Source organism: Gouania willdenowi, chromosome 17 (assembly GCF_900634775.1).
Source record: "Gouania willdenowi chromosome 17, fGouWil2.1, whole genome shotgun sequence".
NCBI lineage: Eukaryota > Metazoa > Chordata > Actinopteri > Blenniiformes > Gobiesocidae > Gouania > Gouania willdenowi.
The window spans coordinates 34,210,469-34,227,588 of record NC_041060.1 but is presented as its reverse complement, the minus strand read 5'-3'; the positions used below and the strand labels follow the sequence as shown (position 1 = coordinate 34,227,588).

At 37.6% G+C, this 17,120-nt stretch overlaps 1 protein-coding gene and 1 long non-coding RNA gene across 2 annotated transcripts; both read right to left on the bottom strand.

Annotated features, from left to right (window-relative positions):
- Positions 1-585: 585 nt before the first annotated feature.
- Positions 586-1,271, bottom strand: LOC114479373 (uncharacterized). Its single transcript, XR_003675978.1, has 2 exons — positions 953-1,271; positions 586-860 (listed from the first exon to the last, which is right to left on the bottom strand). It is a non-coding gene; the product is annotated as an uncharacterized LOC114479373 (long non-coding RNA).
- A 1,334-nt stretch (positions 1,272-2,605) lies between these two features.
- On the bottom strand, positions 2,606-15,874 carry LOC114479367 (nuclear RNA export factor 1-like). Its single transcript, XM_028473035.1, has 20 exons — positions 15,594-15,874; positions 13,700-13,895; positions 12,351-12,507; positions 12,200-12,268; positions 11,123-11,203; positions 10,519-10,588; positions 10,039-10,127; positions 9,814-9,921; positions 9,607-9,716; positions 7,972-8,008; positions 6,607-6,675; positions 6,401-6,456; positions 6,181-6,288; positions 6,045-6,103; positions 5,453-5,568; positions 5,328-5,370; positions 5,173-5,251; positions 3,927-4,109; positions 3,786-3,846; positions 2,606-3,710 (listed from the first exon to the last, which is right to left on the bottom strand). The coding sequence occupies exons 1-20, from the start codon at positions 15,607-15,609 to the stop codon at positions 3,672-3,674; spliced, it is 1,746 nt and encodes a 581-aa protein (XP_028328836.1). The 5' UTR covers positions 15,610-15,874; the 3' UTR covers positions 2,606-3,671.
- Positions 15,875-17,120: the final 1,246 nt, after the last annotated feature.

Below are 17,120 nucleotides of genomic sequence, written 5' to 3'. Positions count from 1 at the left end.
AGTCAGCATGGAATAAATAAATAAACATGGTTTTACATGTATTGTAATGGTAGAAAAGAAACTCTGAACTGGAGTGGGAACAGAAAGAATGCACACAATTATCTCACTAACAATGTGATTTTATTATTAATAAAGTAAGCTGTGGTTTCTGTAGGGGAGACGGTGAGGGACCCCCTCCAATTGCTCTACCAGGAGAAGGTGGGGGTTGAGGATGCAGTCCTCTATCTTCTTCACCGCGGCCTCACATACCTGGATGTGGGTGGGGTGGGGGACGGGGTGGGAGGGGGACACTCCATTGTGAGGATGCTATTCTTCCATTTTTCCAGTGCTTTTAATACAATCCATCCCAGCCTTCTCCAGTAGGTCCTCAACATTGACCTGCAGCACCTCAGGGTACTGTGCTCTACCCCCTCCTCTTCACCCTCTACACTGCTGACTTTAGTTACAACTCTGACACATGCAGAAGTTCTCTGATGACACTGCAATTGTGGGGGTAGATCCTGCTCTGTTTGTGTGAATGTGAGCAACAGTGTCACGGCCGGTATTCAGAGGCTCAAGTGCAGGACAACAAGACACGACAACCAATGATCCTTTGCAGTATTTAATTCAACTCACATATAAACACAAACAGAACTGGGGAATAAAGCTGGCGGTTTGGGTGATGGAGAGATGGTGACAGAAGATCAGGAAACAGGCTGACTGAGGAAGTGGAGGATGATGGCTGAGCAGAGCCGTGTGAGGAAATCCAGTCCAGAGGAGAAGCAGAGGCAGATGGTGGAGTTGATCCTGGGAGATTTGAAGCAGTGGTTACTCTGGCAGAAGATCTTGCAGTTTCCAAGCAAGTGGGTGGAGAAACAAAACTGGAGACACAGAGAATGAGGTGAGAGGCTGGCAGCAGAAAGCGGCAGAACAGCAATCGTACTGACTCTATAGTTGTTAACAGAAAACACACTGCCTGCAGCTTTAATGTGAGGACCAATGACTCCTGCTGCAGCTCACTCCCAGGTGTGTCTCATCCACTGATTAAGGATCTGCAGCAGCCAAGGTAAACGCCCACCTAAGGAGAAGGGAGGGGAAGGAAAAAAAAGGAAGAGGGGGAAAAAGTACTGCCACTACTTGGTGCTCCCTGTAGTGGCTGTGATTTATATCTCTATATATCTATCTAGTATTTATATCTCTATATATCTATCTAGTATTTATATCTCTATATATCTATCTAGTATTTATACCTCTATATATCTATCTATTTACTGTATATCTATATATCTATCTAGTATTTATACCTCTATATATCTATCTAGTATTTATATCTCTATATATCTATCTATTTACTGTATATCTATATATCTATCTAGTATTTATATCTCTATATATCTATCTAGTAGTTATATCTCTATATATCTATCTATTACTGTATATCTATATATCGTATCTAATATTTATATCTCTATATTCTATATATCTATCTAGTATTTATACCTCTATATATCTATCTAGTATTTATATCTCTATATATCTATCTAGTATTTATATCTCTATATATCTATCTATTTACTGTATATCTATATATCTATCTAGTATTTATATCTCTATATATCTATCTAGTAGTTATATCTCTATATATCTATCTATTTACTGTATATCTATATATCTATCTAATATTTATATCTCTATATATCTATCTAGTATTTATATCTCTATATATCTATCTAGTATTTATACCTCTATATATCTATCTAGTATTTATATCTCTATATATCTATCTATTTACTGTATATCTATATATCTATCTAATATTTATATCTCTATATATCTATCTATTTACTGTATATCTATATATCTATCTAGTATTTATATCTCTATATATCTATCTAGTATTTATATCTCTATATATCTATCTAGTATTTATATCTCTATATATCTATCTATTTACTGTATATCTATATATCTATCTAGTATTTATATCTCTATATATCTATCTAGTATTTATATCTCTATATATCTATCTAGTATTTATATCTCTATCTAGTATTTATATCTCTATATATCTATCTATTTACTGTATATCTATATATCTATCTAGTATTTATATCTCTATATATCTATCTATTTACTGTATATCTATCTAGTATTTATATCTCTATATATCTATCTAGTATTTATATCTATCTATTTACTGTATATCTATCTAGTATTTATATCTCTATATATCTATCTAGTATTTATACCTCTATATATCTATCTAGTATTTATACCTCTATATATCTATCTAGTATTTATATCTTTATATATCTATCTAGTATTTATATCTATCTATTTACTGTATATCTATCTAGTATTTATATCTCTATATATCTATCTAGTATTTATATCTCTATATATCTATCTAGTATTTATATCTCTATATATCTATCTAGTATTTATACCTCTATATATCTATCTAGTATTTATACCTCTATATATCTATCTAGTATTTATATCTCTATATATCTATCTAGTATTTATATCTCTATATATCTATCTATTTACTGTATATCTATATATCTATCTATCATCTATCTATCATCTAAAACACTCACTACCCAACAATATTCAGATCAAACGGTTCACATGAGTTCATTTAATACAAAGATGTTCTCTATCGTATTGAGACTATCTCTCCACCCAGTTACATATTCCATTTGTACAGGGACTGATCTCACTGGGACAGTTGACGTGGATATTTCTTTAAGACACACCACTACGTGGCCCATACATGGGCTTAAAAGCCCCAGGTGTGCATGCAATCACTGATTCATTGATTTCCACTCTGGCAGTAGGAGACGTGAGAGACAGACGTGTGAGGGAGATTAGCGCTAACCGTGTGTGGGAGTAGGAGTCGGTCTCTGGGCCCCTCTCGGGATCGCTTGTCTGCCCTTTATTCTCAGGTAGTGAAATTGGCGAAGGGGCACCGTAGGGCGTGGCGTGGTGCGGCATCCCCTCTCCGCCTGGCGCTGGAGCGACTCGAGGTGTATTGCTGGCTGTCCGGCTTCCGCATCTGCGTGTCCTTCAGTGTGTGTGTATGTAGGCTCGCTGCTGTGTCCTCTGACGGCTGTAGCAACTGTTAGCTGCTTCGGCTATAAACAAAACACAGCGTGCGAGAGCACTTCCTGGTTTGCCTGCTACGTCAGTATGGCAAGCTGAGAGGGACCTCCCTGCAGGGGCTGCGATATGAGAATGCCTGCAGAGGACGGCCATGAGTACTGTGTGATGTGCCTGGGCAGTGATCATACATTTATGGCAAAGGATGACCCATCCTCCTGTATGAGCTGTTTTTATCGGTGAGACTGAGGGAGGCCCGATGCCATGTGTTTAGGGCAAGCCGCCCACACCTGTGCATGGACTGCAGTCGGCCAAGCGCCCTAGGACTGTGGCTCCAGCAGCACAGAGTTCAGCCGGCTATCTCTCCACCACGAGGCCGCTCAGAAACCGTTCCAATCAATGTGAATCAGTGATTGCATGCACACCTGGGGCTTTTAAGCCTGTGCATGGGCCACGTAGTGGTGTGTCTTAAAGAAATATCCACGTCAACTGTCCCAGTGGGATCAGTCCCCGTACATATGGAATATTTAACTGAGTGGAGAGATAGTCTCTCCACTCAGAGAACCAAGGATACAACGTAACCGAATGTTTTACTTCAGGAACGCCACGTCTGGGATCTTTCCCGCCGTCTGAAACAGAAACAGTTGCTACTTTAGACATCAGCACATATAAACCATGACGTAGATTGTTTAGAGTCGTGTCACCTTTAACTTAGTGAAGATAAGTGCTGCTTGGTTCAAGTCCCACTCGTTGTCCTGCAGACACCTGTAACACACAGACAGTGTTTACCAGTGAGCTGTGACATTCATCCTAGTCTGGTAGATGGATTAGGAGAGGACACCTACTTCAGGGACCATTCCAGCTTCATGCCTGACTTCAGGGAGAAGGTGCTGAGCATCTCCTGCTGTGGGGCAGTGAGGGTGGGCACTGGGTTGGAGGAAGGGGTCGGGGCAGGTGCCACAAAAGCTCTGCTGATCTGCTCCGTTGTAGCCAGTCTGATGAAGAGCTGGTCGTTGATGATGGACAAACTGTTCAAGTATGAACGAGGACCACAGGGTTCAAAGGTTAGAGACTTTCTATGGTGTTAATATTACAGTAATATAGGGCTGTGTCCCAATAGTCCCTCCTATCTCCTTTCCTATCCACTGTCCTTTAACACCTGGAAGTGTTTAAGTGGTGGCCGTGATAAAAGAGCGTTTAAATTTTCTGAGGAAAGGAGGCGTGGCCATAGGATTATTACAATACCTTGTGGAAGTGCGTCTGATTATCAAAACAAACGTGATCACCTTTTCCTAACTCCTTTCCTAACACCTTTCCTTAACTTCATGACATCTTCCACAGGGTTAAGGAAAAGTGGATAGGAAAGGAGATAGGAGGGACTATTCAGACACAGCCTAAGCCTTAGTTCATCTTTAGAACTGTAACATGGTTTACCAGTTTAGCCTTAAATTATAATTGCCAATTTTTATAGAATTTCCATGGCAAATACAATTAAATAGTCAATTATCTGAACTCAAATACAATTATGACAGCAACAGATTTAAAAAAATAACAATTATAATTATGCTTTAATTGTAATTAATTATCAATTAAGCAATTACAATTATAATTGACCCCAACCCTGATTATATTATTGCTACAATACAAACAGATGTTGGTTTGATGTAATTGTTAAAGTTGTGGTTATTATTATTATTATTATTATTATTAATATTAATAGAAATAAATATGGTAATAACTGGAATATTTTGGTATTATATTATTTAATATTTACTACCACACAAAGTACTAAAAAGTGGTATCGTTGAGTACCGATACTGATTTACGAGTACCGAGTATCGGTTTAAATGTGTAAGGTGCCCATCACTAGTAATCTCTACAATAACAATGGTTGTTGTGTAAAAACATTATTGTTTATCATTTTATTTTATGGACAAATAAATATACATTAGGTAAATATAGGAATACACAGAAAACACATGTGGTGAAACAGTATTTACTGTTTGTTCATTCCAGTCATACTAGTGGAGGCAAGCATTATCTGAAGCTACAGCTGATAATGAGCACTTTGGTTTTACATGTGTAACTTACCCAGAATCCACTGCTGGAACTGTGATGAAAACTCTGGAGAAGGCCTTTATAGATTCTTTAGATTTATCATCTATAACAACTGAAAAAGTCCAAAAAGCGTCAGTGAGAATAGATGCAGTGGATCTTCTTATAACCATGACGACTAAGATACTGACCTTCTTTGAAGACTCCGCCCACTGTGAAGGACAGCAGTGTGTTCTGTGAAAACAAAGCAGTTTGGCTGAGTGTGAACAACACAAATGATGTAACTCAGTGTGTGGCAGATCAGACGTGAACTCACTGTGTAGGCGTTTACGTCCACGGTGAAAGAGCTGATGTCATGCTGGGTTTTTGGCAGCTCGTTGAGGAGCGCCACCACATTCAGTCGTCTGTGTTTCAGCAGACGGAAACGCATCGCTAGGGCAGGTGAAAACAAGACAAACATCAGGTGGGCTCCATCATCACTAGGGTTGGGTATCGTTACTACTCGCTACTTTTTCAACGCTTCTGGTGCAAAATCATTATTTTAAACTAACTTCAAAATCTCAAAATGACCTTTTATTTCTAGAGTCAAATTTAACACATTTAACTCAAAACAACAAACAAATAAACTATTATTAGATAAACTTCACATTCATTTATTTGTGGCGGATAGTGTCACGCACCTTCTTTCAGGCCGTGTTTTGTGCATGTGCTACGGTTAGAAATGAGGTCATTGATCAATGATCTGATCAGCAAAAACAACGTCATGTGTATCAAGTAATGTGTGGCACCGAAATCTTTGTTCTTATTGGTTACTAGCGTTTCCATGGGAACTGGTCCCATACTCGTTCCAGGTTTCGGTAGCCAACCCTAATCATTACAAGTCATACGTTCACTTCAGGAGAACTTACTGGAGTCTTTGGTCCTCTTCAGGTTTCTACTGTCTTTGAAATATTCTCTCAGACTGCTCCTGAAAAACAAAGAAATCAGCAGCACTCAGTTAAAACGTGTACGTGTGTGTGTGTGTGTGTGTGTGTGTGTCCTTACCCTGATGAATTCTGGATGTTGTACGGTGTTGTTAGTGAAAATAACGCCTCATCATGGTAGGCACCCAGCAGTGACTGTCTGTCTCCAGAGTCGTACACACTGTAGTACCTGTGAAACAAACAAAACACACTCTGCATATCAACACCAATCACTGATGTCATTTCCTACTTATTGTTAGAAACGCTGTGAAGCAGCAGCGAGAAAAATGTTAGAAACTCACTGTTGCAAAAAGTGCTGAATGTAGACTTTAGCGTCATCAGAGCCAAAGCAGCTTCCCTGTGTGATCACATGGTCAACATTTAGCAGGAGAAATGAGACGTTCATTACAGAAAAGAAAAGGCTTGAATATAAAAATATAGTGGCTTCTATATTTGGAAAAAGTGACGTTTTGAACACAACAGACAACTCAGCATCACACTGACTAACCTTGCAAGGTGGGAGAGTGGTGGGTGTGTCCACATCAAAGCCATTGTGTGGGGGGAGGTCATTTCCATCCTGATGAGGGACAATACACAGTTTAGTGCAAGTTGTAAAATATCAGTTCATTTGGTGAATATCTGGTGTTATATGAAACATGACATTATCATTAAAAACCACTGGATTAAAACACAAACTAAACTCATGGAACCAGAACAAATCTAATCTGTGACCTCTGAACTAATCTGGTTGGTCCATGTGGATAAAAACAAACTCAATGAACCAGTCAATAAATATATAGTGACTGGTACATCGTACTCAGGCCCAAAGCTGTAGAACTCATTAATCACAGAACTTAAAACCATATCTGAGTTTAAAATGTTCACTTCTAGGGTTCAGTCTGAAAACAAACCAAAGTAAATAACACTGAGTCTGTGTGAATGTACATGTGATCGTGTGATTGAAAAAGTTTCATACAAATGTTGTATTAATGTGTTTTATTCATGTAAATTGTGTAAAAAGGCCCAACCAGGGACATGAGCTGTGAATTAGCATTAGCTAGAAGCTCTTTATGCGTCGCATCAGCTGTAAACCTTTATTGTAACTATGTTGATTGCATCGTCCCTAAAAATAAATAAATACATATTTGGGGGGAATAAAAGTACTTATTTATTTGATGATTTTACATCTTGTAAACAATTACAATAAACTGTACTTATAGCTGCTAGATATGATCTTTTTATTTATTTATTTTTTTAATCAGATAAAGACATACTGTAGACCTCAGATTAATATATGTTAGATCACTCTAAATGTAAAAGGTTGAAATTGTTGTTTGAAAGTTTATTTAATTCATATCAGGATTTCTGAGTGGCTCGACTCATTTATGTTGTAGTTTGTCCCTGTGACATCACATCACTACGTGAGGTATTCAATTTCAGCTGAATATATAGAATATATAGAACTTTCTGTGTGAATAACTTCCACCACTGTTTTTACCGCAACGTTCAGTCTGTGAAAACACCAGAATTATGTTGGGAAGTTTATTTGACAGAATTAAGTACACCTCTATCCTATTCTATGGGACTCCACATCCCACAATGCAATGTACAAAACGTGGAACAAACTTTCAAGCTGCAATTTCAACTTTTTTATTATTTTGTTGTGCAATTGATGTTTGAGTTATTGCTCTATGGAGGTTTACACCATGTCTTTTATCTGATAGATCATTATTGTTCACAGCAGCTTTAACACAACTGAGAATTGACAAAAAGACTTTAAACACTAAGGTCCTCTAGTATCAAAACTATGGTGGTAGAAATGAAGAGTGAGTGACCATAAACTGCTGATGAATGAATGAGTGAGTAGACCTACCAACTTCAGAAGCTGGGGAAACTTCTGGCACACAGCACTGGAACGTAAACAAAATAGAAAAGCAGAAGAATTAGTGTGAGAATTCAAAGTTGACACAATAAGTTAATCACTGTAAAACTCAGTAAGACCTGCTGCTCCACTAACACATTCATTTTGTTCACTGCAACACTACGCTGTGCTGTGTAGAACATTGACTTGATTACAGATGACATTTAGATTTAAGCATGAAAAAGAAATGTTAATCACAGGAAAGGAAGCAATTTACAAGTTACAAGAATGTTTTTATACTAAACAATAGTGTGTCTGAAAGTACATGTAGAGGAAAGAGTATAAATGACTATGTCTTTGGTGTTTTTACACCAATCTGATCGGCTTTATCGGATCGGCCGATATTTAGCATTTTATGCAATTCATGTGATCGGCTGTAATGTCTATCGATCAATGACATCATTGTCGTAATGAAACTTTCTGTAGAAGCTCCCATTGTGTTGTTTTATCGTCTCATTTAAACTGAAGAGTTGTTTGCTTTACGTGACACGGTTTTATAGTATTTCACTCATGTGCATAAAGGTGAAAATCTATGTTTAACCGTTACAATGTCTCTCGGTTGGAACGGAGCGTCTGAGCGCCGACTTCTTTCCTTGTTTACTGGCTCTGAAAGCTGTGTGTGTGTGTGTGTGTGTGTACGCGCTTGTTTTGTTTACTCAGCATGTTAAAAGGGAGAGTCCTAGAGTGGTTTCGCTTTCATACCAGAGACTTCAGTCCGTTTCAGGGTGATGGTGAACACAGAAGCCTGTGTGCGCCCCACCTCCGCTGTGCACCTGTGAATACAGACTATAAGCAACAGCATGTTTTGCGATGCAACAGTCAGGATATATGTGTTAGCTCCTAATGCTAATGGAGGTGCGGTCCGCCTCCGCAGCGTCATCGTTAACTCTCTCGTAGTCGACACAGCTGCTGTTCAGGGACTAAATTAAATGGTTGAGTTCACATTTACACCAGTGCTCGGTCTGAATCACATTTTTAAAAGTGGGGTCACAAAACACGGTACCGTTTGATTTTCTGTGAATCATTCATGTGTTAGTGCACTGTTAGACCCTGTGATTTAACACAACCATACACAAAGCACTTTTCTCAATTTGGACATTGTTGGGTCTTCCTTCGTTTACAAGTTCTCCATCAACTGTGGGAAAATTCAGTCATTGATTAGGAACAAAAACACACAACAGCGGGTTTGACGCACGTTGGTTGCATGTTGTGGGAAACTCAGATATAAGACGTTGGATTGGCAGAAACTGCCTTCGATAATAAATCATCAAAACTTTAAATTTGGATCAAATCTTTTTCAATCTGCAAATGTTTACACAACAAATGTATTTCACGGGCTGAACACCAATAACTGGGCGTCTGTTTTAATGAACTATGGAAACATTAGCTTCTTGGATGCAGAGCGGTCAGTCAACTATTTTTAGGAATCATAAGAAAACAAAGTTACCAGAACTACATCTGGTAAACAGACTACAATCATATATTCAAGATTTTAACAGTAAAATGACAATAACATCCTTTGTTGTCACAGTAAATCTACTGAGCTCACGTGTAAACATCTGTAACAACCCAGAATAGAAAACTGACCTGACGTATGAAGATCTGTCTTTGAAAAGGTCACAGAGAGGGTTTCTGACCAACCACAGCTCCACCAGTTTCAGCCCCTTCAACTTGTCCAGCTCATGTTCAGTTTTCAGCTGAAGAATAAACAGGAAGCCGGTAGGCGTCAACACATGAACCTTCAACACTACTACACAAACATGACAATGAAAGCCTTGGAGCTGCCAGTCTTACGTCGTTGTGTGAAAGGTTCAGGGCCTTCAGATGAGGCACTTTGGTCACAAGCTCGCTGAGTTCATCCAGTCTCTGGATGCAGTTGTGACTGAGGTTCAAACTTGTCAACTGCAAAGAAAACATTGATTTCATTAGGTCTGGACTTCACTTTGATGATCTAACTTTTAAAGTATCCACAGTATATGAAGATACACAGATTGTTGCTGATTGTCGTACGACCGTTACCTGAGGAATGTTTTCTTCAATGATCTTAATGAGAGCCTCCATGTTTGTTTTCCTGTGTAAAACCACTTTAATATCCTGGGACACCAAGTCTGTTAAACAGATAAAAGCTTCAACATTCACGTCCACTTATGAAAGAATCCACAAGGACGGTGAAAAACAGGCATCATGAAACAACACAATTCTGAAGATTTGAAACATTTAAACCACATTTTAAGTAAAAATAATAATAATAATAAATTATGAAACCAACTGTAATCAATGAATAATAATAAAATGTAAACTGTATATAAAAGTATCACCTGGTGTTTCCAGCCTGTTAACCCAGTAACACAAGCCATTTAGATTGTGTTTTATAAAGCAGTGACTGATAAATACTTCCACTATATAAAACAACACCAATCCAAGGTGTTTCCTTTGAGATGTCAAAGGAAGTGGTCAACATTGTGAATTATCTAATGCCAAAAGATGTGGTGTGGTTACCTGGGTCTGTGTGGAAACTGGTCAGATCCCAAGCTTGCTGTGAACTATCAAAACGTTTTGACATGCATTGCTAGAAAAGAGAAAAAAACATCTTTAAAACAGTTCAAATACATTCTTTTAAATCAGAGATGCTCATAGTTAACTATTTAACCGTTAACAGACAACATCTTTGACCAATTAATGCTAACATACTACTTTCTGCAAGTCCTAAAAAACAAGATGTACTATTGTATGTACTATTTTGCATGGATATTAACATTTGGCTATGGTATTGTTATTTAAAATAACTCAAAATGTCCAGTAAATTCCTATACATCATTCCCATGAAAAGTTTCTATTCTAGAATATTCCCAATTTTAAATTCCTGTGGACAACAGGACAAATCAAACAACATCGTAGAGAATCACACACACCACCACTGACTCATAAAACATCCTCAGCATTTTTCTGCAGATGTTGAAGGACCTCACAAGGCTTTGGTCCTTCCTGTAGAGGGAGTCAGTGTTCCTCCCCCAGTCCAGTTTATTGTCTATTACCACTCCCAGGTATTTGAACTCCTCTACAATGTCTACACTGACCTCCTGAATGATTTGTTATCACTGACCTTCAGATGTTCCAATTCTTCAACCTTCAGCTCTGAGAGGCAGAATTTGGGGGGATCACTGCGGTTGACGTGTACATCCACCTTGAGGAACATCAGTCAAGGAAAAAAAAGATCACAAACTAATGAGTGAAAACAGTAATGTAGAGCCTGTGAGAACATTTAGCAAACTATTCACTAAATGCAAAGAATACATTTATCAGTAAACATTGTTCACTGTGAGATGAACTGGACAAACACTGAGAACCAGGTGGTGGTTTTGACTGTAGTTTTCTAAGAAATCCTTGATCATTTTGAAGTATTCAGAAACCTTTGTAATTGGTTTTTTAAAAACTGAAATCCTGAAGCTCAGTTTTCAAACCATTTGCATGAAAAAAGTAATAAAAACATTTATCATAAAGGCAGGTGTATGTGAGCTTAGGGCTGGGCGATATATCGAATATACTCGATATATCGCAGCTTGTAGCCTGTGCGGTGTTGAAAATGACCATACCGTTAAACTCGGACTTTTTTTTTTTTTTTTTTTAAATATCTTAATGACAACATGCACAAAAGGGCACTATTTGTTTTCAAATATTGTAGTGGCATTATGTACAAAAAGTGCACTTTAATTTTGTGTTTTGAAATGCCATGTGAGTTGCATCCTGCACTAATGTCTTGTTTTGAAATGTCTCTGTGACAATTTTGCACAGAACGTGCACTTTCTGTTGACAATTTTATGTTTGAGCCACTCACTGTTTAATAAATACAGTTATGTCAACTTTGACTTAGTTGTGATATCCCCTTTTTTGCATGAAAGTTTAAAATTGGCATATATTAATGCAGTATGATCAAGAATGTTTTAATGTAGACATATAGAATCATCATACTGGTGTGATTTTGTGCATCAAAGTGTTAATTCAAGGGTAATGCAAAATATCGAGATATATATCGTGTATCGTGACATGGCCTAAAAATATCGCGGTATTGATAAAAGGCCATATCGCCCAGCCCTATGTGAGCTCAAAGCTGATAACAGATCCTGAACACAAAGTTCTCATAGAAGTGAGTTTGTGTTTCCAGTTGTCATCACAAACGTACCTTATAGCCATCACAAACTGTGACCTTGCGAGAACACTTGTTGTTGTCATACTTTTTGCCGTGAGGAGTCTGTTGACAAGGCAAACAAATTAAGATGCTGTTAGACCAATCACAAAGCAGATTAGCTAGATGTGAGTGTGAGCTTACACACCGTGATTTTGAACCAGCCGAGTCGGCTTCTAATTCCTCCTCTGAAAGATCCTCTCCCTCTTCCTCCTCCTCCTCTGCCGCCACCTCCACCAGTGCCTTGTGGCCAGTCTCTGTCCATACAGCCGTCTCCTTTGCTAAATACTCTCCCATAAGGAATGCTGAACAAGACAAAATAATATTAATGATAATGATTTCTGTACAAAAGCAAAACACAAGTGACCACGGAATGAACGGAATCACGAAATCAACCAATGAAAATGGTTAAATGCGCAAATGGACATGAAACGCCGTCACCGTGGGGCAAAGAACTTTTTTTTTTTAAATGGGGAAATGTTTCCGGGGAACGCCTATTAGGTGCACCACCCTCCCTCCTCCTGTTCAGGTTGCATTAAACTCATCTTAAATCACCACAAACACCATCTAAAAAGCAACGCAAATCATCACTGCCTCCAAACTACAGAGCCTCCAGTGCCCGTTTAACCTGTGATCAACTTTAATCATCTTCCCCTGCTCAGTGTTCGAACTGTTGTGTCTGTCTGTGCCTCGTAGGTAAACATTCACAGTCAGCTAGCTACCTCAAGTACAACAGTTTCAGTGGGAACTTCCGGTTTACAAAATAAAAGTCCGTTGGAGCAACGTTATTAGAATGTTACATTCTAACATCTCATCAGAGCTACAGAAGATAGGATCATTTAAATTAGGTTTATTTAAACAAAGTTGATCAAAAGTTAATCAATAAACCTGATCAGATTCAGTAAATCATTGATGCCCGAGAGGAAATATAGTGACATTAAAGCTGTTCTCATACATATTTATATAACATATAAATAATTAAAAAGGAGCAGTCAGAATAATCCATGTCACTACAACTTATATCTACCCTTTAATTGTATCTTATTTCATTTTTGACACACATTTTTGTTTAATTATTATTTATTTTTTTTAATTAGTTTTTATTTTGTTTCCTCACAGGAGTTAAAAACTAATATTTTCTTTAAAAAATAATGAATATTTCTGAAAAAAAACCGTAATTTAAACAATGTATTTTATAGGGCCCTACTTATCCACAGATATATTTCAGAGACACACACACCTTGCATTTTAAATAGATACTGTAGTAAGAAACAGGATTGTGATGATTAAATTAAATGTCTGGATTAAAACATGTGGGACCATCTGCAACTGTGAACCAACATTTAAAAACTGCGTCTTATTCACATTGACTCGAGCGCGCTATTAATTATTATTGTATTACTGCTACTTTTTCATTTACAATGTATGAATTGAATGTTGTTTCAGGAATATCATGTATTCTTATGAAGACAACATTTAATGAAAGTCAACACTTACTATCTTTGATGAGAACTGCCGTTCTGAGAGCTGTCACTCATGGCCACATCTCTATTGAGGCCAAGCCTGGACCACACTCCAGGTCCTCCACATCCACCACGGTGGTTCCCCCGCTGCTGGTCTCTGTGGAAAGACCGTCCCCTGTAGGGGCCTCGGCCTTTGCCAAAATGTTGGGGTGCAAATCTGTCATTGTCTTCTGTAAAAGAAAATAAACATCATTAACCTATAATTTCAGTGAGTTTAGTACACATGCATAGCCATAAATGCAATGTTACTAATAATGACAGAATCATTTCTTTCAGTTTTTGGCCTTGTTTTTTTTTTCATTTTTGATTTTGGCCAATAATTTTCCTATAGCACGGTGCATCTCTATGCTTTGTCTTAGATTGTACAATGAGCAGTGAAATGTATTTTTGTACCAGCATTCAATTGTCAAAAAAATACTAAAATTATACATTTACAGTATACCTACATAATGAAATAATTTAATAAAGGAATTGAATAAGCAAATTTACTCAGTGAAATTAAATTAATCTGTGTCGTTAAATGTTGATACATGTCGGGATTTACTAACAACCAGAGATAAAGCAAATGTGTCATGTGCATAAACAGGTACTTTATTGTGAACCTTTTGACATTTGTAAGACTTCAAAATAAAATACTGTTTAACAATGACGGCAGAGAAACTACTTTTAATGTCTACCAGGTGTTGGAGAAGACCCCATTAGCAACACGCTACAATTTAGCTCAAGATGACTTTGTAAAATGCTAACGTTTACTGTTGTATAATTACATGTAATATACCTTTCCACACCTACTGTCTATAGTTTGTACTGCAAACACAGTAAAATAAATTTAGTATGATCTTTTCACTGTTCAATCCGTAAATGGTTGGTCATTTGTTCTTCTGTTTCTAAACCAAATCAAAAAATCAAATAAATAGTGCTGTTATTTTGATTTTATTTTACTGGTTTAAAACTCAAATGAAAATTCAAAGAACATGAGCAGCAGCTACGAGATGAAACATCCAAAAAATAAATCCTAAACAGTAGGGATGTCCCGTTCCGATATTGATATCGGTCCATTGTCAACCAAATAATGAATATCAGATTTTATAGGACTTCATCTAAAATCTACAATATATATGATGTTAATTCAATTGTAGAATACTGTAGAGATTATAGGTGAAGGTTAAAATGTATGTAACCAATTAGTTAATAATAAATAGGTCAGTTTTTATCATCTCTACTGTTGCTGACAAACCTTTTATAACATTCCACATTACAAAATAAATCATAAAAGTTTGTATGATTTGTGCTGATGTCGTATCGGATCGGTATCGGCCAATACTCAAGGCTGCAATATCGGTATAGTATCGGAAGTGGTAAAAAGTTGCATTGGGACATCCCTACTAAACAGTCCTAGTGTGTGAGGAGACATGGTCCAGGACCTGTGGAGGGAAACCAGGTGTAGTGAACATCTGGTCTGGTTCTGTTCACTCTGACAGTGTTTTTGGGGTTTTGTTTATAGATCGGAACCAATGTCCCCACAAATATAAAACCAGTTTAAACCCCACAAACGAGAGCAACCTTTGCCCTGTGCTTTGTCTCAGAGCTCAGTGCACAAACCAAGTCATTCACCTTCATAACTAATACCGAGATATTACATAACCTAAAAGGATCCATAGATTGTAGGTACAGTGTAGTTTGGCACATGGTTTACATGTATTTAGAAAATATACCAGCGGTGTACAGAGACTCCATGACACTGTTACCACCAATTTGGACCCTATTCTTAGCTCTGCTGACCTCACTCCTCATTTTGAAGTCATCTTCCTCTAAAAGGAATAAGCAGATGTTTGATATTAACACTGAGCTCCACAGAAGTCTCTTACCGTTGTAGTTCGCCATGTTTCTGGGACCGTTTTGTCTTTCAAAGACAAAAACTCGGCTCCGTCAAACAGTCCGTGGAAGAGGGACTTCTTCTTTGTACAAACAAAATGTATAAAACACAACACAAAGACTAAAACACACTGTCTCAACGTATGTGAAAGAAAAATACACAAAGATGTCTGCGATACGACGATATGAAGCAGCTAAGTTAGCATGTAACGGCTGCCACTGTAAAGATGAAGGAGACGGGCTACTTCCTGTTTATACTGGTCAACTGTCAGTGCCCAATCCTTTCTACGCATGCGTGTATACTACGTCACTTCCTTCATCGCTTCCTTACGACAGATCTGCGGGAACGTGATATTTGGATGTAAACCGACCATACGACGTTTGTTAAATACTTCAATAGTACACATTTAAATATGTGACAGGTTTTTTTTTTGTATTTTTAATTGTTAATTTAAATAAATACGACATTTGTTAAATATATATATACATATTTTTAGGTTAAAAAAAGAATGTTGTATGATATATATCAAAACATTTTATCAAAAAATTCTTAAAAAAAAAAAATAAATAAAAAAAAAATTATATATATATATATATATATAGTACACATGTAAATATGTAAATATGATTGTTTTGTGATGTTTTGAATTGTTAATGAAAAAAAAGACAAAAAGAAATAAAAACGGATTTAAACACAATACACAACATTGACAATCAAAAACCAAACATTAATTTAAAAAAATAAAAATTTACTCAAAACATAAATTTCGAATGATTTTTAAAGACCAGGGTTTCAACCTTTTAAATAGTACACAAATGGCCATAAAATAGACCGACCGGATGTAGACGCGTTTCACGGATGAGGGGCGAGTCTCGACTGGGAAAAACACGTGTTGTTTGGAGAGGAGAGAGCGGGACTGTGGCTAAACTGTCACAAGATAATGTTAAAACTAGAGTCACACAATGTGGAGATGTTGAAATGCAGTCCTGTTGGAGTAACCAGAGAGTTAAAAAGTAAAGAGGGAGAAATAGAAATGGCAAGGTTTGTGAGAGATGGGAATTTATTGATTGATTGTAAAACGAAAGTACAGAAAGACAAAGCAATGAGAATGAAGAGCGTGTGTGGAATGAAGGTGTTGGAGGATGGATGGGACAGGACAGCATACGGAGTCCAGCATATGGTCACAACACCACTTGTAAAAGAGTTTCCACCTATTAGAGTACAACCTGCGTGTGGACGGCGCTCGTGCATTGCAAATAGTGTAGCCAATGCCACCGTCAAACTGGAAAAGTTTACGCCGGGCCTTGCAGTGTCCAGACCAAGAGCTGGAGGCAAGTGGGATGGGGGTGTAACACCCGGCCCCCCATTTGAGACAATAGGTCTGCCCTATGCAGGAGATGCATTGGCAAGCTGCAACAGAGCCTGTGCAGCAGCGAAAACCAAGTCCTCCCCGGCCAGAATAGAGCCACCAGGAGGAACCGGTGTTTGTCCTGAAGGACCCGGAGTAGCGTCGGGAAAA